The 24,285-nt window shown below is 45.6% G+C and overlaps 1 protein-coding gene across 1 annotated transcript in view; it reads right to left on the bottom strand.

Annotated features, from left to right (window-relative positions):
* ttc28 (tetratricopeptide repeat domain 28) overlaps window positions 1–24,285 on the bottom strand; it is a 111,684-nt gene that overhangs the window by 12,655 nt on the left and 74,744 nt on the right. The window contains exons 4-21 of the mRNA XM_084572223.1: window positions 23,014–23,286; window positions 22,791–22,921; window positions 18,041–18,262; window positions 16,035–16,223; window positions 15,116–15,212; window positions 10,402–10,598; window positions 10,173–10,326; window positions 9,914–10,085; window positions 9,455–9,623; window positions 9,204–9,364; window positions 8,588–9,076; window positions 8,189–8,381; window positions 8,004–8,084; window positions 7,568–7,820; window positions 3,877–3,986; window positions 1,890–2,019; window positions 1,579–1,806; window positions 599–779 (exon numbers count right to left, since the gene is read on the bottom strand). Coding sequence (XP_084428349.1) covers window positions 599–779; window positions 1,579–1,806; window positions 1,890–2,019; window positions 3,877–3,986; window positions 7,568–7,820; window positions 8,004–8,084; window positions 8,189–8,381; window positions 8,588–9,076; window positions 9,204–9,364; window positions 9,455–9,623; window positions 9,914–10,085; window positions 10,173–10,326; window positions 10,402–10,598; window positions 15,116–15,212; window positions 16,035–16,223; window positions 18,041–18,262; window positions 22,791–22,921; window positions 23,014–23,286 — 3,430 coding nt within the window. The remainder of the gene's footprint in view (window positions 1–598; window positions 780–1,578; window positions 1,807–1,889; window positions 2,020–3,876; window positions 3,987–7,567; window positions 7,821–8,003; window positions 8,085–8,188; window positions 8,382–8,587; window positions 9,077–9,203; window positions 9,365–9,454; window positions 9,624–9,913; window positions 10,086–10,172; window positions 10,327–10,401; window positions 10,599–15,115; window positions 15,213–16,034; window positions 16,224–18,040; window positions 18,263–22,790; window positions 22,922–23,013; window positions 23,287–24,285) is intronic.

Below are 24,285 nucleotides of genomic sequence, written 5' to 3'. Positions count from 1 at the left end.
ACTCCATACAATCTTTTGTTCTCATTCCATCCAATAGAAGTCAGGAAAATTCATTCAAAACCCAGAATGTCAACCTCATTTTGGCCAATGGAGGAAATGTTAAGAAATCTCAGTGGGATTCATCCACTGGGGAACCTCAATACATCAATACAAGATTTTATACCGGTACATCCAACAAATATGGAGATTTTGAGCTGCTGGAGGCATCAGAGGATAAGTCAGAGGATCACCCAAGTGAAGAAGGATATATCCTCTTGGGAACATGAATTGTACGTCTGAAACTGTGTAGGTGTGAGGTTTTTACTGGGTAGTTGAATATTTTGAGCTGCTAGTGGGGTGAAAAGAAGTCAGAGGTTCATACAAGACATTTGGATTCATCCTCTGGGGACCATGAAACGTCAGGACAAAGTGTTGTGCCGATCAGTCCAATAGTTATCAAGAAAATTCACTCAAATCCTAAAATGTCAATTACATGGAAAGACAACAAATCTTTAGCTGGCAGGGTTCATCCTCTGGGGAACATGAAATAGCTGCACAAACTTGGGACGTTCCCAGTGCATAGTTGTTCCCCTTCCTAACAAACTGACTGACAAACTACCTGCTGTAGTGGCTGTCCACTCCCAGAGCCTCTCTGGCGTTACAGATGTACTGCTCCAGAGACAAGGGACCTGCTCCTCCTCCTCCACCTCCTCCATGTGGGCTCCCACCACCGCCATCTTGGAACTCAGACACCTCCAGTCCGGCCTCTCCAAGATACACCTCGTTAAACTTGACAATACCTGTTGTAGCATGAAGCATAAAGGAGAAGTAAGGCAAAGTAAACAAGGCTCCAAACTTCGAGGAAAAGGTCTTAATTATGTTTGTTGGAACTCCCAAAACTAAAGTGGAACAAACAGGTAAAGGAGATTCAGATGTTTTGGAGAAGGTGATTAATTCCCCCCAATTCCCCATCAGTCTGTTAGAACTGGAGAAGCTACTTGGATGAAACAGCCTGTACATCATCAAATTCTATCATTGTGCACATTATAGAATCCATAAAAATACTGATATCTCTAACTATGGGTGTTGTGCAAGTAACTTCCCAAGGGAAACAAGTCTGCTTGTTAGCTGCAGTACCACCGTATGCCTTCCAGATGGAGGCAAAGGATTACTGTATGTGACGCTCTGAAAGAGTAGCTCCTCTAGTTTCAAATGACACCCGACATGGCAGAGTGGATTCATTTTGACATACCCTCATATTTACGAGGCTCTTATTTTTTTTAACTAAAATAAACACGGTTTCCTCCAATTACAGGTAAGTATATGGCAGCGTTAACAGGCTCTATTTATGTGAGTTTCTGATGGGAAACTCCCACGGATGTTTCTTTTTAAAGCCAAACTCAACAACAGTTTTTTAGAACTAAAGACTTAGATGAAACTTCTTCAAGAAACTCCTGCTGCATTTGTTTCAAAACCTTTAGTGAAGAACCTGTTGCTTTGAGAACCTCAGTTGTTGGACTCTTTCTCTATTTCTGAGTCAGGACAGGTCATGATGATGGTTTATTTACCAATGAAGATACCTGAGGCCACTCTGTATACCTGAGCCTGGAGATATTAGCCAGCTGTAGAGAAAGCCTCCAGCCAGAGAATAGTAGAGGACCATGGCCCTCTGACCGTTGACCGTCTCCAGGATGTGCTCCACGGTGACTGGGATGTAGGGGTCGGCGCTGGTCGCTTGCTGGCTTCCCTGCTGCCGTTCAACCAGGAGATCAGCAAAGGCCCGCGTTCGCCCTCGCTCAGCGATGGCCAGCGCCTCGTCGTGCCGGCCTGAGAGCCGGAAACACACCGGGAGTTAGGAAGTTTGAGGTCTGAGCGAGTGGAACAGACCGTTTAAATTTAGCCGACCTCACCTAGGCTGACGAGGACCCTCTGGAGAGCCTGGTACGAGCTGGTCTGCAGATCAAACAGCGAGAGCTTGTAATCCGTGTTGTGCTGCGTCTCATGACGAATGGCCTCGAACAGCGTGGACGCTCTGTACAACTGTAACACACATCAGACATACACACTGATTTACATTTACATTAAGGTAGAAGGTTCTGGAGCATCCGGGAATCTGGCTACAGGCCTGCAGAACTCAAGAGGGCCAGCCAGCTAACGTTAGCTAACCTAAACGATTGGGTTTTTGTACTCACAGTTCTCCTGTATAGTTGTAAATATAAATAATACTGTACATACAGTTAAAGATCAACTTGTATATTCCACCTGTAAATCCTCTGTTTATATAATCTTCTGTGACGTAATATATTGTAGAAGAAACAAACACTTGAATCTTGAATCTCTCACGGGCGTTCAGTTCAGTTTAGGTCCTGAAATCCTGTAGGGAAACATCTACTGTACATCTGATGTCTTTCTTTAAATATTTTCCTGTATTATCTTTATTTTTGGAGCCAGTCTATATTTCAGCAACACATTATTTTAAAGCAGAAGCAGCTGATCTCAACTTGTCGAGGATGCTGTTAACGTGCTGACCATTGGGTGGCGCTGCAAACACACAGCAAGACTCAGGAGGACGGGGTTGACTCTCTCTGACAAACTGATGATGAGCATTGAAGTTATTCATAAAGTCAGCAATAATTTAATCATTTAATCACTTTACCTTTTCATTTATTGTTAATTATCTGACAGAAGTAGTTGGTGGTTAGTTCATAAACTGAGATATAAAATAAAATGCTTTGTGTTCAGTCCAACTATCCAACCGTACACAGACGTACAGGAGAAATGATTCATCAATTAAACGATGAAACGAATTTTGATCATTTGTCAGTTTTCAAGCAAAATGTTCATAATTTCATCGTTGCAGCTTCTGGAATTTGCTCCTACAAAGAATATTGTGGACGTGGACTTTAGTCTTCCAGCTTCCAGACAAAAATATCTCGACCAGGAAGAACTGGAATGTGCTGCTGGGGAGATGGACGTTAACCTGTTCAGCTGGACCAGCTAACTGGGCTCGCTTAGCGGAGTAGCATTAATACATTCCATTAATTAATTGTCTATGAAGCCTTTGACTCTGGTGGAACTTGTGATTTGTTGTATTTAAAAGTGTATTATTAATATCAGGCAGCACAGTGGTGTGGTGGTTAGCACTGATGCCTCTCAGCCAGAAGGTTCTGGGTTCTAATCCATGGTCTGACTGGTTCCTTTCTGTGTGTAGTTTGCATGTTCTCCCTGTGTCTGCGTGGGTTCTCTCCAGGTTCTCCAGCTTCCTCCCACCGTCCAAAGACATGCTGGTTAGGTTCATTGGTGATTCTAAATTGGCCGTAGGTGTGAGTGTCTCTCTGTGTTAGCCCTATCATAGACTGGAGACCTGTCCAGGGTGGACCCCACCTCTGGCCCCCCGACCCTCCAGAGGACAAGCACAAGATGAATGTCAATATCACTGACTCCAAAAAGCTCAATGTTACTTTCTTCATTTTTCACCAAACGTGGAGTCGTAAAGTTTCTCTTTTAAGCTTTAGTTTGTGCACTCTCTGCTTTTATAAGCCCAAATAAATCCCTCATCCTGTCTGCACTCCATTATACAGATATTATAAATGTACAGCTGCAAGTGAGAACACACACTGTAAAAAATGAAATCTAACTAAGATGAAAAGGCTTAAATTTCAGGCAAGATACGTCTGTTTTGTGTCTACAAAGATAATTCTTCTTCTTACCAGGAGGTAGTTTTTCTGTTGTTTTGTGTCTGTTTGGAGATACCTGCTGGTTCTTTGAGGCTTCATAGTTTTACTTGTTTTTCCTGTTCTATTTGCAGACCTTTTTGCTTATTTTAAGTCATATATATATATTCCTAACTTTGAAGTTTTTCTTTTGCAGTGCACACACACACACACACACACAGACCTGGTGCTGAGCCTCCTCCAGGTTTGCGCCGGCCCACAGAGACAGACCGAGGCGATGGCGTATCTTGGCTTCATCCTCCCTCCGACCTAACTGCTCCGCCAGACGCAGACCTGAGGAGAGAGGAGGAGGAGGAGGACGAAGAATCAGACGTGACTTCCTAGAGGCTCATATCCAGTGACGGGCCGTCAGGGCCAGTAAAGCCTTCTCTGCTAACCTAAACTCTACCAAAATCACAGACTTACAGTTTAATATGTTCCCATTAATCTTATTAAATTATTCCCAATAGCCTACTCTTTTCATTTTATGTCTTGTCTGTCTCTCAGCTGCAGCATTAGAGCTTTTATCCAATCATATTTCAGCCATCATGTTGCTGGGCCTTCACAGTTAAAACTGAAACACATTGTAATGAGGCTGTTCCTTTAACCAATCACATTTCTAGTTGGTATTCTTAGTCCTTCTCTGTGTCCTACAGTAGCGTCAGTGTTTTACCGTCCTCTGATTGGTCGGTCAGAGAGCCGCTCCGTTTAAGTTAAGCTAGCGGTTCACGTTCATCTGTTGCTAGCTGCACAACGTTAACGTTTCGATAGCTATTTGTTGAAGCCACCATGGAGGAAGGAGGAGAGGCTATCCATTTGGTTGCAGATCTTCTTAAAAAGACATTTTCACGGCGGACTTTGAAGGAAAAGCTGGATATTGTGAGGAAAGGCCGCCCAACCCTGGAGCTAGCTAGCCTGACCCAGCCGGGGAAACTTTCAGGTCAGCAACTATGAGCGCTACCCTTGGTTGTCATTTCATTGGGTCGACATTGATGCTTCTGCTGGATTTGACGTATGTGGAGCTGGTGGCTGCAGTGAATTGTTCTAAGTGAGTTTCTTTCTTTAGTAATGACAATCATCTCTCTAAATGAGACAAAACATGGTGTTTTATTGCGTGTCCGTATGATGTTGATGGTTTCTACAGCAGTGGCGTCATAATGATCGTATTAAGAGGTGTTCTGAATACGGTTGGAGGTCATTGAAGGCCTACGTGGAAAATACACGCCCCACCACGGCTCATATCTGTAAGTCATCTTTGACATCTCGTATTCACTGAGCCCCTCCGGCGCTCACATTAACTATTCCTTTTCTCTCATTGTTCTGTTTTTATTTTTTCTTTTATCCGGCTGATTCACATTCAAACATCTCGTATTCTCTTTAGTTCACCCCCGGATAGGTTTCATCTCCCCTGCCGTGGAGGCGCAGACAGTTTGTATTTAGCTCTCGTTAGTCTCTCAGATTGAGCGGGATCTCATCAATTATCGAGTCTGGATTCACTCTTCACTGTTCCGCCTGCCTCTCTGGCCTTGTGATGCTTCTGAATCTGCGTTTTCGGATGCCGAGGTTAATTGGAAAGCGCACGTACACATGTACAAATGTCTCTTCAGCTGTGGCCTCGCCACGACTCCCGGACCAAATTTATGTCGAGTTAATGATCAATTAAAATCCAGCAGATCTTTGAGTCAAGTGACAAACCATGACCGTGACTTCTGGAGCCATTATGAAATATCCATTACAATTATTTTAATTGATCTCAGCCAGTACAGCAGGAAAGACATGCACAAGGATGCAGATGTGTTTCAAACAGTCTGCAGAAGAAGTTTAGTCAAACGGGATTATTGACAACAGCCTGAAAGAATCCACAGTCTGGGTATAAAAAAGTCTCGTATCTTCTGTTGCCCTGTGTGATGAACGCCTTTCATGCTTCTTCACGGGTTTCAGAAATACACCTCACAATGTTCCTAACAGACCCACATGTAGATCAAAGTCTGAATGACTGCAGGGAGGAGGACTGCGACTAATGTTTCGCTCGCTTTTCATCACAAGTTGTTGAGTTTGTTGATAGACATCAGAGAACGGGCTGCTTCTGAACACGGTGGAAAAGTTGGGAGTCGGAAAATGCAGCGAATTGATTGAGGCGCAACCTCCAGGGGGGTTTAACAAGTTAAAAATGCAGTTCCTCAAATGTCCACTTGAGGCACAGTTAATCCCCAATGACCTCCATGTTAAATAAAAAAATAAACCATGATAGCAGAAATAAATATGTTTACGGCCTGGTCCAAAAACAGTTTTGGCTAATATCTCTATTCATTCAAATGCACAAAGGAGAATTTATTTATAACTCTTGTCTAGGTGCCCCTACCTTTAAATTATCTGGGAGCGAGGTGAAGTCGGGCCACACTGAGCTTCAGAACCAGGAAACATTCAGGGTTTTGTGCTGTTCATTCTTTTTAAATTCAACTACTTCTTAATTAGATTAGCTGGGAGGCTAGGAGGAACTACTATTAGCTAGGAGGCTAGGGAACTACGATTAGCTAGGAGCAACATTGTCAGCTGGGAGTCTTGGAAGCCAGAAGGAATTACTATTAGCTAGGAGGCTAGGAAGCGCTTCTATTAACTGGGATGCTGAGAATCTAGGAAGAGCTACTATTAGCTGCTAAGCTAGGAAGTTGGGAGGAGCTACTATTAGCTAGGAGGCTAGGAGGAACTACTATTAGCTAGGAGGCAAGGGAACTACTATTAGCTAGGAGGCTAGGGAATTACTATTAGCTAGGAGGCTAGGGGGAACTACGATTAGCTACGAGGCTAGGGAACTACTATTAGCTTCAAAGCGAGGTAGCACTACTGTCAGCTGGGAGGCTTGGAAGTCAGAAGGAATTACTATTAGCTAGGAGGCTAGGAAGCGCTTCTATTAACTGGGATGCTAAGAATCTAGGAAGAGCTACTATTAGCTGCTAAGCTAGGAAGTTGGGAGGAGCTACTAGTTGGGAAGCTGGGAAGCTAGGAGGAACTACTATTAGCTAGGAGGCTAGTAGGAACTACAATTAGCTAGGAGGCTAGGAGGAACTACAATTAGCTAGGAGGCTAGGGAACTACTATTAGCTAGGAGGCTAGGAGGAACTACTATTAGCTAGGAGGCTAGGGAGAACTACTATTAGCTAGGAGGCTAGGGAACTACTATTAGCTAGGAGGCTAGGGGGAACTACAATTAGCTAGGAGGCTAGGGAACTACTATTAGCTAGGAGGCTAGGGGGAACTACTATTAGCTAGGAGGCTAGGGAGAACTACTATTAGCTAGGAGGCTAGGGAACTACTATTAGCTAGGAGGCTAGGGGGAACTACAATTAGCTAGGAGGCTAGGGAACTACAATTAGCTAGGAGGCTAGGGGGAACTACTATTAGCTAGGAGGCTAGGGGGAACTACAATTAGCTAGGAGGCTAGGGAACTACAATTAGCTAGGAGGCTAGGGGGAACTACTATTAGCTAGGAGGCTAGGGGGAACTACTATTAGCTAGGAGGCTAGGGAGAACTACTATTAGCTTCAAAGCGAGGTAGCACCACTGTCAGCTGGGAGGCTTGGAAGCCAGAAGGAATTACTATTAGCTAGGAGGCTAGGAAGCGCTTCTATTAACTGGGATGCTTAGAATCTAGGAAGAGCTACTATTAACTGCTAAGCTAGGAAGTTGGGAGGAGCTACTAGCTGGGAAGCTGGGAAGCTAGGAGGAGCTATTATTAGCTAGGAAGCTAGGAAGAGCTACCTTTTTGATCTACAGTTAATTCATTCTTGATCATCGTGTTGTTGTGGAAATATTCTTGGATTTGTACGTTCAGATGAGTTGTTGTTTTGATGTTTGTTTCAAACTGATAGCCTCACCTTCCTGTAGATACATGACAGCTTGTGCGTAGTTTTGCAGAGCGTGATGAATCCTTCCCAGACTGCTGTAGGCCAGAGTTTTAGCGATCAGATCGTTGGTCTGAGCGGCGACGCTCAGGTGCTGCTCCTGGAAGACCACGGCCCGCTCGTAGTTCCCTAGAGCCTCGTAGGTCAGACCCAAGTTGCCGTAGGCTCGACCCTGGCTCCTCACGCATCCCATCTGTTCGGCTATATCCAGAGCTCTCTGGTGCCACTGGAACAGGAGAGCTTGATTAGGAGTCTCCGAGCAAGTTTCACATGAGTTGTTGTATTCTTTTAAATTGAGTCAGTACGCCTCCAACAATTATGATGTCCTCCTGGCCTGCCTGTCTTATTGTTCTAAATGTAAAAATCTTAAGTAAAAGTTTTTTAAAAAATAAACTGAGTCAGCACAAACCTGCAGAGCTGTCTCGTTGTCTGCCATCAGCTGATAAACGCCTCCGAGTGCATCGCTCGCCTCCGCTTCCAGGGATTTATCCTGACAGTTAAAATCAGCTTTAATACGTCGACTGTGTGGGATAATTTAACACATTCAGCAGAAAAGAAACTGACAACAAGACCTCTGAGCAGGTAAAGACTCACCCCGGCGGTGCGTGCGATGTTCAGATGATGCTCCAGACAAGAGAGCGCCTGCTCGTAGTTGCCCAGCTGACTGTGCAGGGTGCCCAGCTCCCCGTAGGCCTGAGCCTTGCCCCCGCCCTCCCCGCCGAGCTCATGGGCCACCACCAACCTCTTCTCAAAGCACACCAGAGCCTGCTGGAGGCTGCCCATGGACCTGAACCAGGGGGGAGGGAACAATATTTAGTTGTTTTTCCTTGCTAGATATGTAATATTGGCTATTTTTTTTTAAAGTATAATATTTCTGTTTCAGTTTTCATTTTTCTTGTTCTCTTTGTCGACTTTCAGGACTACTGATGTTTCTGAAGGGCGCAGATACTTCCAAGCAGCTCTGTATGTTTAATATTCTAGCTGATGTTCTACCTGTGGGCATTGCCGAGTCCTCTGTAGGCTTTCTCCTGGTCCTGGACATGGTTGAGACTCTGAGCCACCGTCAGATACTTCTCGTAGTACTGGATAGCCTCCTCGTAGTCTCCCAGAGCATCGTAGCAGTCCGCCAGGTTCCCGTAGGCCCTGCCTCTGTCCAGCATGCTCTCAGTGCCGCTCAGCTGCTGCAGCATGGCCAGCTGCTGCTCGAAGTAGCCGATGGATTCCTCAAACACGCCCATGTTCATTTTAGTGATGCCCATGTTCCCGTGGACCTGGGCCTCCAGGCGGGCGTCCCTGAGCCCCTGCGCCAGGCCCAGCTGGGTCTCGTAACACTGGAAGGCCGTGGCGTAGTCTCCCAGGGCCATGTGCACCGCCGCCAGGTGGCCGAGGGTACGGCACTCCCCCTGCCGGTCGCCCAGATCCTTTCGGACGGTCAGCTCCTGACTGTGGAAGGACAGGGCCGTCTCCAGCTGGCGGAGCAACCTGAAGATAGAGGAAGCAGAGGTCAATCACACCAAGACTACTGTGCAGTGATTCTTGTACAATTCTACACAAACTGTGCACATTATTTTACAGAGTTCTAGACTAAGCTGCAGTCCCCTTCATTTACCTGTGAGCCGATCCAAGCGCAGAGTAGGCGTCGGCCTCCATCTTCTGGTCGCTGACCTTCTGAGCCAGGGTCAACTGCTGCTGGTAGAACTTCACAGCTCCTGGAAGATCGCCCCGACAAACGCAAACATCTCCGAGGTTCCCGAAGGCCCTGAAAACCGCCTGCTGACAAACAACCACAAAGATAGCGGCATGAGCGACTGCTTCCTGTTTAAAGAGAAGGATTCTGGTGGAGGGTTATTGAGTGACGACCTGGGTGTTGTCCAGGGCTTGGGCGAGCGACAGCAGGTATCTCTGACACTCCTCTGCTTTGCTGTACTCCCCCAGAGCTTTGTGGGCCAGACCGAGGTTACAGTAAGCTTTAGCCTGTGCTAATTTGTCTTGGAGGTCTTTAGCCAAGGCCAGGTCTTGCTCATAATACCTGGGAAAGTGATTAAAAAAAGAATTAAAACACGTGTTTGTCATTTCAAATATGTAGTGACGTAAAATTATACATCATGGATATAACACCCTCGGTGTAAGGTTTCTCTTTTCTCCCGCTTTCAAGTAGCATTATAGTTAGAAAAAGGCTAGGAAGCTAGGAAGAGCTACTATTAGCTTGGAAGCTAGGAAGAGCTACTATTTATTTATTATGTTATGTTTTTAGTCAGAGAGTCTTTCATGTTCTGGTCTAAACTTCTTCTTCTACATCTTGAATCTTGAATCTCTGACCTGACAGCGTCTCTATACTGTCCCAGGCAGTAGTGAGCGTAGGCGAGGTTGTGGCAGACTTTGCCTTCTCCCTCTAGGTCCTGCAGGCCGGGGGCCAAGGCCAGGTACTGCTGGTAGTAGGGCAAGGCCTGGGCGTATTCACCTCTGCAGCTGTGGAAGTTACCCAAATTTGCTGCAAAAGAAAAGACGAAACCTTTTATTTTAAACGTGTCTCTGTGTAAAGATCATGTGCATCCATCTCCTTGTATCTGTGGCTTGCCTAGAGCCCTGGCTTCACTCTGAGTGTCTCGGAGCTCTCGGGCGATGCTCAGGTGGTGCAGGTAGTGCTGGAGAGCTCGGTCGTGAGCGCCTAGCGCCTGGTAGGCCACGGCAAGGTTACCGTGCGTGGACGCCTGCGATGGACGATCATTCACCTGAAACCACAAACACAAAGATTCACAACCCTGCTTTAGATCCAAAGAGTTACTGCGGGGCACCGGGGGATTCACCTCCAGTGAGATCTGAAGCTCCTGTCGGTGATAGCGGACGGCTTGGTCATAGACGCCCAGGGCGTGGTAGGCGTTGCCCATGTTGCCGTAGGCCCTCCCCTGGGCGGCGTAGTCTCCCAGCTCCTGGGCCAAGGACAGGTGGGCTTTGTGGAGCGTCAGCGCCGCCTCATACTCCCCCTTCATCTGGTGTATGATGCCTGAGACCAGAGGAGGAAAGAGACTCATTTAATGCTGCAAGTCAATGTCTCAAGTCAGTTCCTAAACCATATGCAAGGCTAATCTTTAGTTTTCAGTCTGTCAACACAGCTTTAGTCAAATCTGAGCAGTTTTAAAATATTTTAGAGGAAGTCAATTCATTGATTCAAGACTCAAATCAGTGGAAGCCAAGTCTAACGATTGCTACGTCTACATAGACACGAGTCCTCCTCCAATAATCAGCGCAATAAAACCTCCTGAATCAGATCAGGTGTAGAGGAGCTGGTGTGAATCTTTCCTAATTGCTGGTTTCTCTCTGGTTTGAAAACAATTATTTGAAAGGATCTTCTTCCGATCTTCTACTACTCTGGACCTCTGAAGGCCCACGTCCATTCTCTAATGAGTCAGAACTATTTTGGAGGCACAAGGGAGACCTATATTAAGATTATGGTCATAATGTTATGACAGATCGGTGTGTGTGTGGCGTGGCTGAGCTTATTCTTTGCTGGTTCTGATAATTTCATGAGGTTTGGAGACATTCCTCAGTCTCCAGGGCTGAAACAGTGACAGTAACTGCAGTTCTTCTAACGGCCACTAGATGATTGTTTCCGAAAGTGAGTAAATTCCCACATGACACCATGGAGCATTTATGTTCATCTATATATATATTTATTGAATTCTGGCAGTAAGGTAAAATCAGAATAACATCAACAACAAAAAAAAAAAAGAAAAAGAAAAAGCCTCCGTCTAAACATTTAGATTTCAGAACATCTGCTCAAATGTTTGCTCTGAACATATTCCTCCCAGAGTCTCTGGACGCCTCCATTTGACAGAAGCCCTCACACACTCTGAGCTGATGCATTTCATCGTCGGCTGAGACGTCTCATTATCATCAGCGTCCAGATTCAGAAGAGCAATCAGCGGTGATTCGCTTTAAAACACTCCAGCTCGAGGAAATACTCCACACGAGAGGCTGATGAATGAAATGAAAATAAAAAAAGGAGAGCTCGGTCTGCAACTAAACAATTAAAAAAAAAAAAAACAGATACTACACTCAAGATACGGTGCAGAGAGAAGCAGAGTCTGCAACTATGTGTGGAGGAGGAAGAGGAGGAAGAGGAGGAGCCTGCTGATAAGGAAAGGAGACCCGGTTCGTCGGGGTCTCACGCTAAGAGGATTACAGAGAAGCCTGCAGAGTCGGCTGGAAAAGCCAACTGCACACCTCCTCTTCCTCCTAAACTCTGCAAAACTACCAGCACAAACCCACTCTGCCTCAGGGCGAACTCCTCCAAGGAGGAGGTGACGGATCTGAGGGAGCCCTGCAGGAGGACTGTGGGATTCCCCAAGCGTAGAGGGGAGGAGGAGGAGGAGGAGGAGGAGGAGGAGGAGGGACACAGGATTAGAGGTGTGGAAGATGAGTCCGATATCTGATGACAGGGTGTTTGGCTGAGACAGCACACAGAGATTAGAGGAGGAGGAGGAGGAGGAGGAGGAGGAGGTGATCCCTGGTTCTCCTTCATCCAACGTATGGCTCACCTGATGGCTCACACTTTAGCTTCAGATTTGTCTTCAAATGTGAACATGAAATGAAGGAGGAGTGGAGGAGATACGACAAGAGGAGGAGAGAAAAGAGGAGGAAGATTGAAGGAGAGGTTGAAAAGTGGGGAAGAGGAAGAAGGAGGGGAAGAAATTAGGTAAAGGAAGAGAGGAGGAAACAAGAGGATAATAAAGGAGAGGAGGGTAGAAAGTGGAGGAGGAGGAGTAGGAGAGGAAAAGACAAACAAGAAGAGGAGAGGAGCAGAAACTAAAAGAGGGAGAGAGACAGAACGGAAAGGAAGAAGAGAAAGGAGGAGAAATTTGGGAGTAAATATGGGAAGACTGGAGAAAAGAGAAGAGGAAGAAAAGAGGAAGAGACAAAAGAGGAAAGAGATAAAGAGGGGATGAAACATGTGAAAGGAGGAGGGAGGAGAGGAGGAAGGAGAAGGAGGAAGGAGAGAATAGGAATAAAAAAGGAAAAGTGGGAGGATGAAGAGGGAGGGGAAGAAAGGAGGTAAAGGGAGAGAGGAGGAAACAAGAGGAGGGTAGAAAGTGGAGGAGGAGAGGAAAAGATAAAACAACAAGAGGAGAAGGAGTAGAAACTGAAGGAGGGAGAGAGGAGAGAGAGAGACCACGAGAGAAAGAAAGGAAAGGAAGAGAAGTAAACATGGGAAGACTGGAGAAAAGAGGAGAGGAAGAAAAGAGGAAGAGGCAAATGAGGAAAGAAAGAAAGAAAGAAAGAGAGGATGAAACGTGAAGCAAGAGATGGAGGGGATAAACGAGAAGTGGAGAGAAAAGAGGAGGAAGATGGAAGGAGGAGAGAGGGAGGCGAAGACAAAAGAGGCAGAGAGGAGAGAGAGGCCACGAGAGAAAGAAAGGAAAGGAAGAAATGAGAAAAAGAGAGGAGGAAACAAATGGAGGGGAGGGGTGGAGGAGAAACAAGAGAAGGAAGATGGAAGGAGAGGAAGGGAAAAGACAGAGAGGGAAGAAAACAGACGAAGAAGAAGAATGTAAAAGGGAAGAGTGGAGAAAAGGAGGAGAGGAAGAGAGGATGCAAAAGGAGGAAATAAGAGAAGGGGAATACAGTGGAGGAGATGAAAGAGAGAAGAAAAGAGGAGGATGATAAGGAGAGGAAAGAAGAGGAGAGGAAATGAGTGGAAGGGTTAGAGGAGAGAGGAGGGAAGCAGGTGAAGATGAGAATAAAAAGGAAGAGTGGGGAAGAAAACAAAGGAGGAAACAAGAAAGGAAAGAAGAGATGAGGAGAGGAGGAGGAGGTGAGGAGAGGAGGAGGAGGAGAGGAGAGGAGGAGGAGGAGACGAGGAGGAGGTCCTGTCTCGTCAGCACTGAGAGTCAAAGCAGAGTAATCATCCATAAATGATGATCTGAATCATTGATCTGAGCCAAACGCTGGAGCTCGTCTGTCAGGAGAGAGTCAGACACTTCAGCTGCTGCAGCCTATTAGTCGCACATCACAGTCCTCTCCTCCTGCTCCTCCTGCTCCTCCTCATCCTCCTCCTCATCCTCCTCCTCCTCCTCCTCCTGACTGCAAACAACGCCACTCCTCATCGCCTCCTCAACGACTCAACCTGCAGCGACAGGGAGGATCCACAAACCCCCCAGAATGATCTGAGAGAAACAAAAGCTGTTCTCAGGAAAGTTTTACACAACGAGAGAAAGAAAGATCCACATGTATCAGCCACAACATTATGACCACTGACAGGAGAAGTGATTAACATTTAAACCATCTTGTGACAGTTCAGTGTTCTGCTGGGAAACTTCTGGACCTGGCATTCATTGGTGTGGATGTTACTTAGACATGTAGCACCCACCTAGACCAGACCAGGCACCCCCACCCCATAGCAATGACAATGATGTAATCTGCAAGGCACATAAGTTATTAAACACGTCAAACTGCACTGCCCCCCACAGGCTGAAACGATTTACTACGACTGCACTTCACACTCTGCTTGCTTTCCACAGCGTTACTTGCTGCTTTGATCACTTCCCGATCCCGAGGTCATAATAACACAACATTAATCAGGCGTTAAAATGGATGAAATAGTTATTAATGCTCTAGAAAAAAATACAACCAAACCAAAAGTAAATGTTTGAAATGTTCCAAATACAATGAGCAGTATTTTTGCGTCAGTAAAATGTCGTAAATGTCCAAAAATCATACAAACCATATGCAGCGTATGTGGAAATGCTTCACTTTATTTTTATTTATTTGACTTAACCTGGATTTCTCCTGCACTCTCTTCTTATATTGTCATTTGTGAGGTAGATGTTCATGGTTTCACTGCGCATATGACAACTAACATCCCGAATCTTGAGGCTAGCGAGGATTAACCGATAAATCGTGTCCTCGATTTTAATCCTAACGCACCGACAGCGGCGAGGTGTCCACTCAGCGGTGGAGTCGGGTTCACCGCCTCTCAGATATCACCGTGGCCGCAGAAAACCAAAACCCGCTCAATAAAACATGAGTGTTGATTGTCCAGAGAGGCTCGACTGCAGTCATGTGATAGGACCTCAGAGGAGGAGACGCTGATGGACGACGGAGAGCAGGAGCGTCACGTGATCTAATCCCACAATTTAACTGACGAGCAGACGAGGCTGCAGCGTCTTCATCTCTTAGGAGGACTCACACCGGGCTCAGATATGACTGAATAAAGAGTCAGAGAGCTCTTTAACGCTGCAGGTCGATGCAGATTGAGTTGTCCAGGCTCAGGACAAGACATCAGTGGGTCTATTGAGTCTCGGTGGCGACAGCAGAGACAGAGCGGGTCAATGGTTCAGAGAGATCACCGTCCACAAATACAAGATGAAGACAACACAGAAGATGATTATAGTGGGAACGATGTCGTCATTCAGAGAAATATGAGGGTTTCATGAACCAGCAGGACATGACTGACTGAATGAATGAATGAATGAATGAATGAACGTCTGCTCAGATCATGAGTCCATGATGAGTCAAACCTACCCAGGTTGGACGAGGCTCTGCCCTGAGCTGCTCTGTCCTGCAGCTCCTGAGCTATCTCCAGCTGGTTCTGGTGGTACTGACGAGCCCTCTCCAGGTCCTGAGGATCAATGGGACAGGACGGGGGGGGGGGGGGGGGGGGGGTTGGGACGGAAAGGGAGGGAGGGTAAGAAAGAACAAGACAAGAAGGTATAAGACAGGGTAAGATAAGACGAGTTGAAACCAGACGTTTCCAAGACAGGATGAGAAAAAACAAGACGGGACAAGATGAGACAAGACGAGAAAGGACAAGATGAGGCAAGAGGGTATAAGACAGAAATAAGACGAGTTGATACGAGACAAGACAAGATGAGAGGAGAAAAAACAAGACGACATAAGATGAGACAAGATGAGACAAGAATGAGGAAGACAGAGATAAGACGAGTTGATTCGAGACAAGATGAGACCAGATAAGAAAGGACAAGACAAGATGATACAAAGCAGGAGAAGACAGGTCAAGACGAGACAACATGAGATGAGATAAAAAAGGACAAGATAAGATAAGACAAGGAAAGAGAGGATGGGATAAGACAAGACGAGACAAGATAGGATAAGATAATAAAGGACAAGAGAAAAAAGGACATGGTAAGAGAGGACAAGATGAGATAGAAAGGGACAAGATGAGATAGAAAAAGGACAAGATATGATAAATAAGGATGAGACAAGAAGAGATAAGATAACATAAGAAAAGACGAGACCAAACAAGAAGGGACAAGAAGACAACAAGGTACAAAGCAAGAGAAGACAGGACAAGAAGAGACAAAACGAGACGAGATAAGAGAGGACAAGAAAGGACAAGATCAAAACTGACCAGACCAGACCAGACCAGACCACTGAACCGTTTCCAGTGACTGAGGACAAGTGTCTCCAGAAGGACTTATACCTGCATGCATCGGGCAGCGTGCCCCAGACCAGCATATGCCCTCATCTCGATGGCTCTGTCCTGCAGCTCCTGTGCCAGCTCCAGGACTCTGGTGTGGTAGGACACGGCCTTGTCAAAGTCCCGCTGAGAGTGGTAGGCGCTGCCCAGGTTGCTGTACGCTCGCGCCTCCTCTCGCCGACTGTCCAGAGTCTGCCAGAGACGTCAACATGTCACCGTCAGTCAGAGATGACCTCTGTGGACACCAGCTGGACTGAGAACTCATTCATTAAAACAGATTTTAATGTTTAATCGCAGACGGAGAAGCATTTCTGCAAATTACTGAGTAAAAACAAACAAAACATTATTTTTTTATTGTTCAGATAGAATCAGAGCAAACAGATCCATCAGTTTAGGAGTCTGTTTATGTCCTATCATAATAATTTACAATCCAAATACAGGAAGTAGATAATAGATAAGATTCAGTTTGTCACTCTACCTGCGTCCTGTCTGACATTTTATCTGATCTTTCTTGTGACGCCTCTAAACATTCATCCACATTCATGCGCTTCCTAGTTTCCTAGCCTCCCAGCTAATAATAGCTCTTCATATCATTCTAGCCTCCAAGCTAATAGTTGCTTCTCCTAACTTCCCAGCCTCCCAGCTAACAGTAGCTCCTACTAGCTAACTAGCCTCCCAGCTAACAGTAGCTCTTCCTAACCTTCTTGCATCTCAGCTAATAGTAGCTCCCCTAGCTTCCTAGCCTTTCAGCTAAAAGTACCACTTTCTAGCCTCCTAGCGCCCCAGCTAATAGTAGCTTTTCCCAGCTTCATGGCCTCACAGCTAATTGTAGCTTCTCCTAACCTCCTAGCCTCCTAGCTAATAGTAGCTCCTACTTGCTAACTAGCCTCCCAGCCAATAGTAGCTCTTCCTAACTTTCCAGCCTCCCAGCTAATAGTAACCCCTCCTAGCTTCCTACCACCAGCTAATAGTAGCACTACCTAGTTTCCTAGCGTCCCAGCTAATAGTAGCTCCTCCTAGCTTCTTGCCTCCAAGCTAATAGAAGCTCTTCCTAGTTTCCTGTCCTTCCAGCTAATAGTAGCTCTTCCAAGCTTCCTAGCCTCCCAGCCAATAGTAGCTCTTCCTAGCTTCCTAGCCTCCCAGCTAATAGTAGCTCTTCCAAGTTTCATAGCCGCCAAGCTAATAGTAGCTATTCCTAACATCTGCAGCCAATAGTAGCTCTTCCTAACCTCCTAGCCTCCCAGCTAATAGCAACGCTTTCTAACTTTTTAGCCTTTCAGCAAACAGTAGTTCTCCCTAGCTTCCTAGCCTCCCAGCTATTGGTAGTGGTTCATACCTCCCAAGCCTCCCAGCTACTAGTAGCTCTTCCTAGCTTCCTAGCCTCCCAGCTAATAGTAGCTCTTCCTAGCTTCCTAGCCTCCAAGCTAATAGTAGCTATTCCTACCATCTGCAGCTAAAAGTAGCTCTTCCTAGCCCCCCAGCCAATAGTAGCTCTTCCTAACCTCCTAGCCTCCCAGCTAATAGCAACGCTTTCTAACTTTTTAGCCTTTCAGCAAACAGTAGTTCTCCCTAGCTTCCTAGCCTCCCAGCTATCGGTAGCGCTTCATACCTCCCAAGCCTCCCAGCTACTAGTAGCTCTTCCTAGCTTCCTAGCATCCCAGCTAATAGTAGCTCTTCCTAGCTTCCTAGCCTCCCAGCTACTAGTAGCTCTTCCTAGCTTCTTAGCCTCCCAGCTACTAGTAGCTCTTCCTAGCTTCCTAGCCTCCCAGCTACTAGTAGCTCTTCCTAGCTTCCTAGCCTCCCAGCTAATAGTAGTTCTCCCTAGCTTCCTAGCCCCCCAGCTATCGGTAGCGCTTCATACCTCCCAAGCCTCCCAGCTACTAGTAGCTCTTCCTAGCTTCCTAGCCTCCCAGCTAATAGGAGAGCATCCTAGCTGAAACATTGCTGTGTTTGAAACAGTTTAAAAGATTGAAAACATGAGGTTAAACAACATACTGTTATCACTGTACCTTTGCGATGTCCAGGTGCTGCTCGTGGCACTGCACGGCGTTGGTGAAGTCTCCCAGGGCGGTGTACACGGCGCCCATGTTGCCCAGCTGGCGGGCCTCGGAGAGCTGGCACTGGGTTTGTCGCGCCAACAGAACGCACTGCTTGTGGCTGGCCAGGGCGTTGGGGTAGTCGCCGATGGCTGTGTACACGTGACCCAGACTGCTGAGAGCGCCGGACGCCGCCTGAAATCACACGAGACACAAAGTACACAGGTGAGAATCCAGAGTGAAGAAATGAAAAGGCACATGACATCCACAAACAGCTGATAGCTTTAGATCCAATATGTCACTGGACCTGTGTCCTGTCTGACATTATTGGTTGGACATCTTCCTTGTGATGTCTCCAAACATTCATCCACTTTACATAAAGACAAGATTTGTTTTTCTTGAATTTATTTTTCTTTCTGTAGAATTTGGTCACAAATATGTTTTCCTGAAGACCATAATAGTAGTTCTTCCTCTTCTCCTCTCCAATGTTTTCTTCCTCCTCCTCCCCCTTCTTCTCCTCATCCTTATGTATCGCCTCTTTCTTTTCCTCCTTCTCCTCCACCTCCCCTTTATTCTCCTCATCATTCTTTTTGTTTTCCTATTCGTCTCCTCCTTCTTCTCCTCCACCTCCTCCTTCTTCTTCTCATCTTCCATTTTCTCCCCCTCCTTCTCCACTTTATTTCTTCTTCTTTATCTCTCCTTTTACTTCTTCTCCACTTCCCTTTCTTCCTTCTACCCCACCTCCCATTTCTTCTCCTCCTTATTCCTTCTTCGTCTTCCTCTTCTTCTCCTCCTCCTTCTTCTTCTCACCTTCAATCTTTTTTCTCCTCTTTCTTCTCCTTTTTCTTCTTCTTTGTCTCTTTTATCCCTCCTTCTCTGCTTCTTCCCCCTCCTCCTCCCACCTCCTCATTCCCTCTTTGCCTTCCTCTTCTTCTCCTCCACCTCCTCCTCCTTCTTCTCTTCATATCATGTCTTTTTATCCCTCCTTCATCATCTTATTCTCCACTTCCTTCCCCTCCTGCTCATCCCCTTCCTTCTTCTCCTCTTTCCTTCCATGGCTTCCTCTTCCTCTCATCCTCCTTCCCGCTTCTCTTCATCTTCCATCTTTATCTTCCTCCTCCTTTTCCTCCTCTTACCGCGTCTCCTCCTTCCTCTCCTCCTCCTCATCAATAAACCTCTACAGTTAATTAATGTTTTGATATAAACGCATACGTCCGATCACATAATTTTGTTTGGTCTCCATGGTAACGGTTCATCTCTGATCAGAGTTACTGATCAGACCGGAGACATGTTATTGATCCATGTAGACGTGGCCCCGGTGCGTTGGTTGACGTCAGAAAAATCACAGCGACGCTAATTAAGTTCAAGGTCGTCTGAAAAATTAAAATATGAATCTGACCTTTAGAAGCAAACAGCGAGGGACAGAGGGAGGGAGAGAGAGAATGAGACGGGGCTGTAATGAAATGTTTGAAAATTTATAAAAGAACGTGAGAGAGAAGGAGAATGAATTATTAAATGAGGACGATGAGTGTGTTCATTACAGGAACATGAATAACCAGGTTTGACTGCGTTCTAGGATAAATGTGATTTAAAACTGTGATGAAGAAATGTTCATTAATTTAGGACGCGGGAGACCAGCTGATGTTGAAAATAACTGATAATACTCGTCCAGGTTCCTTTTAACCGGAGCCTTAAGAAGAACTAAAAAAACTGTCACTGAAAACAGGCAAACTGACCTTTAGTGGAATTTACCACTTCTAATTAAAACCAGGACACGCTGCTCTTTTCATTTCTGCTCATGTGTGGAAACCAAGAAGAGACTGAACAACCCCAACCCCCAGCAAAGTGACGAGTGTAAACACATAAAGTCCAGATGACACAGGAAAGAGAGATTTAATAAACGACCAGGAAGCCTCTGGGTGTGTGAACAGCCGACCGGTCGGACAGGTGTTTGATTTCCCTCAAGGAACGAAATATTTTTTCTGCTGCACGAGAAAACACAAAAGAAATCCAATCATGTTGTTTCTGGGACTCTGAGAGTTTGTGTTGTTTGAATCTGTTTGTGGAGGATTTATGAACGAGGACGAGAGACTGAAATACAATTTTAAAAAACCACCCCAGGCCAGTAGGGGGCCCTGGAGGGCTGACAAACATAACTACAGCAGCGGCAATGTGCTAAGTTTTCAGTGACCACAGGCCACCTCCCTACGGGACCCCCATCTAATAAAATAAACTTTAAACTACAGCAGTGGCAATGTGATAAGGTCTCAACAACAGTAGGAGACCCCCCTAAGGGACCCCCACCTGTCAATAAACTTTAAACTACAGCAGTGGCAATGTGCTAAGGTCTCAATGACAGTAGGAGACCTCCCTAAGGGGTCCCCACCTGTCAACAAACTTTAAACTACAGCAGTGGCAACGTGCTAAGTTTTCAATGATAGTAGGAGACCCCCCTAAGGGACCCCCAGCTGTTGAATAAATTTAGACTACAGCAGTGGCAATGTGTCTTTCAGTGACAGTAGGAGACCCCCCTAAGGAACCCCCGTCTGATGACAAACTTTAAACTACAGCAGAGGCAATGAGCTAAAAATTTCAGTGACAGTAGGAAACCTCCCTAAGTTCCCAAGCCTGATAAAATAAATTCTAAACTACAGTAGTGGCAACAGTAGGAGACTTCCTTAAGGGGACCCCACCTGTCAACTAACTTTAAACTACAGCAGTGGCAATATGTTTTCAATGACAGTAGGAAACCTCCCTAAGGGGACCCCCACCTGATAAACTTTAAACTACAGTAGTGCCAATATGCCAAGTTTTCAACGACAGTAGGAGACTTCTCTAAGGGGCCCCCACGTGTTGAATAAATTTAAACTCCAGTGGCAATGTGTCTTTCAATGACAGCAGGAAATCTCACTAACGGTCCCTGTCGCATAAAAATAAACTCTACACTACAGCAGTGGCAATTTAGACAAAATTTTTTCTTGAATCTGATCAATTTAATCTTTCTTTTAATAGTTAAATGAGAAGATCATATTTGTGCACAATGCTGCCCGATTTACAAATTTCCCACTTGTAAAAAAATGTTGACAAAGACGTAAAGTCACAATTACAACCGGAGAAGACATCTGAGATATTTGTCTGAAATGCACCAAAACAGCGAGAAAAGCAACCAAATACACACAGTGGTGAAATTTAATACACTATCTCACAGAACACACCCAGTATTTTTAATATTATTACACTACAGCAAAAGATATGTGTATGTGGCGCGACGTTTTGACAAAATTCCCATCATGCAACGCTCTACTTCTGACAATGACGGCGTCAGATGAAGGCTGAGGTCCGGGTTCTGCAGACAGGAACAAATAAAGATCCATCTACTGTTAATCAATGACGGAGCTTCAGCCTGAAGCCATTTTTACATGAAGCTATTTGCTCATCCAGAAAACTAAATCGAAGAGCAGCCAACACCAGACGCTATCGATCAATACGTGAGGTTGTTTGTATTTCTGTAGAATATTAAAAAAGACAATAAAATACCCGTCAAAGGCACTCTAGGCCCAGAATCCTCCTCCCATTAAATAAAACATTAGACATCACGGCGTTGTATACTCACATGCTGGCACAGTTAAATAAAGCATCTGGGAGCAGTTAAACAAAAGGTAAACACACACAAACAACCTGACAGCTTCGCTTTGTGCTCCCAGACGAGAAGGAGCCGAAGTCTAATCTGTAACAGAAATAAATCGAATTAAGTGTCCGAAGTGTTTCACGAATAAGGGCGAAAAGTTTGGCTGCAAAAGAAAAGGCAAAACTGCTTTCCAGAAAAGACGGAAATCATCCTGGATCACATAACAAGACGGCCAATGAACACATCAAGGCAAGGATTGCATCAACATACCAACACATGTGCTACAATAACCCTGCACTCCGAAAACACTGTTAGATTTTAAAGTGTCTAACTTCAGAAGACTCAGAATGTTCTCTTCAAGCTTCTTTATACTTTCTTCTTATGACCTGGTACTCTCCATTTTAATCAATAAAAAGTCGCGGGATAGCTCCATCGGTTAGCCATCTAATTAGCTTGGTTGCTAACAAAAAAAATGCAAATTCACATAGCTTGTTAAAAGGACTTTCTGGCGGTTTAATTAGCAACCTACATCGGTGGAAAGATGAAGCTAGGACGGAAGCTGCCAATAACTGCAGTTCCTCAAACGGCCACTAGATGCTGCCCCCGAAAGTGAGTCAATCCCCCACGGACGTCCATCTTGAAATGTTAAAAATTATTATCAAGAGTTATTTAAAATGCTAATTTTTCGACCGCCACTGAGGTTGTCATTGTGCGTTTTAGAGTTCACATGTTTTGAGCGTGTTCGTAGATTCTCCGATACACAAACTGCTCATTGCGCGGTAGCAGCCAACCGGCTAAAGTGAGCTCTAAAACTGCAGTTCCTCCAACGTCCACTAGAGTCTGTCTCCGAAAGTGAGTCGATCCCAGTAGACCTCCATGTTAAAAACTTCCCCGAAGAAATGAACATGGCTTTATGTGGCGAAGGAAGTTGAATTTGTTCGTGACAAACAGCTCTGATTGGTTGGAGAGAGGTGTTGAAACACGATGTTGTGAAGTCCAAATGTTAGCAGACTCATATTCTGAGGAGACCTAGTCTACAGACCCGTTAAACATTCGTTATCTTATGAATAAGCATGAGCTCACATGCAAACCCACCTCTCTGTCCTTGAGCTTCATGGCCAGCACCAGTTGGTTTCTGTGATTGGCCAGCGCTTCCCTGTAGTTGCCTTTGGAGAAGAGCGCAGAGCCGAGGTTCCCGTGAGCCCGGCACTCACCTGACTGGTCACCTGCCGATGAAAAGAAAAAACACGTCCATTACAGCCTTATTCTTATTCACTCATTACTCACGCCGTCCCGTCCCTGTCCTCGTCCTCCGTACCTAAAGTCTTGGTCACCTCCAGGTCCTGCTGCATGTAGGCCACGCTCTTCTCCGCGTCGCCCAGAGACCAGTACGCCGAGCTCAGGGCCGAGAAGACGGAGCCTCGCAGCTTCAGGGAGCACGTGCCGATCTTCAGCCCGGCCTCCAGCACCACCACCGAGGCGCCGTGGAAGCCGTGGGTCAGCAGCTCCTGGCCGATGACGGAGACGACCACGAACGGGCTCTTGTCCAGCTTCATCTTCTGGAGCTGCTGGTAGGTGGGCTCAAGAGAGTCTGCGGAGGTGAGGACAGGGAATGAGAGGGAATCGGATCTGGTCAAATATAAAAAAACTAGAGTTTCTTGTTTTGCTACTCATGCAAGTAACTGAGCTGAAGAAGTACTTAGATGAGTGATGGGACTGGAGCCTTGCTGCCTTTTCACACCAACGAAGAAGAAAAGATGAACAGAATTTCTCTTGATACTTGCAGATGTGACATTACGTTAATATGACAAGACATACAGTAACTCAGACACAGGTAGTAAAACCATCATGCCACTGGTTACTGGACTTTAGGTAACACTTTACAATAACTACACACAATGAAGCATTAGTAAATACTTCATTCATCATTTATAAAGCCTCCCTCGTACATCATCTTGGATATTTGCCTAAAAAATACAGTGGATATTCACAAGACACTACCTGCTTTACTACCAGCAGCCTGCATGGAGCCTGACAGCTAGAATTAATAAATTAATGAATGCTGCTCATTAAACTCATTGCTCTGCAGTAAAACGTTGACGTTTATCATCTCACATCTTCTCTCATCTGAATTTCAGCAGCTGCATTTTTAATGAGTCAGTCGAGCTCGAACGTTGAAGTGTGGGACGGAATCATTCACATGTCACTACGCCTCCAACTGCTTCTAGGAGACCTGCTGGAGATGAAGCATGCAGCGTCAGTAAATCATCTCTGGGTGATTGGAGGGAGATCTGGGCTTAATGTCAAAGGCCTTGGAGGGCTGGAGGAGAACAGAGCTCTGATTTACATTCGGATGTTTGGTTCATTTCTCATCGTGTTTTACAACGCTCTGCAGCTTTGTGCTGGAATAGGGAACGCAGCTCTGGTAAATAATCACACATTATATTTCTGCTTTTGAGTTTGTGTTTTAAGAAAGAAATCAAAAAATATTTGTGGATAAAAGTTGGTCTGGAGTCTCTCTGTTGGGAACTGATTATGTTCCTGTAAAGATCTGATGGATCAAAACGTGGACTTGAATGTACCACAAAGA

Source organism: Chelon labrosus, assembly GCF_963514085.1.
Source record: "Chelon labrosus genome assembly, chromosome: 22".
Classification (NCBI taxonomy): domain Eukaryota; kingdom Metazoa; phylum Chordata; class Actinopteri; order Mugiliformes; family Mugilidae; genus Chelon; species Chelon labrosus.
This window is presented reverse-complemented; position numbering and strand designations above follow the sequence as displayed.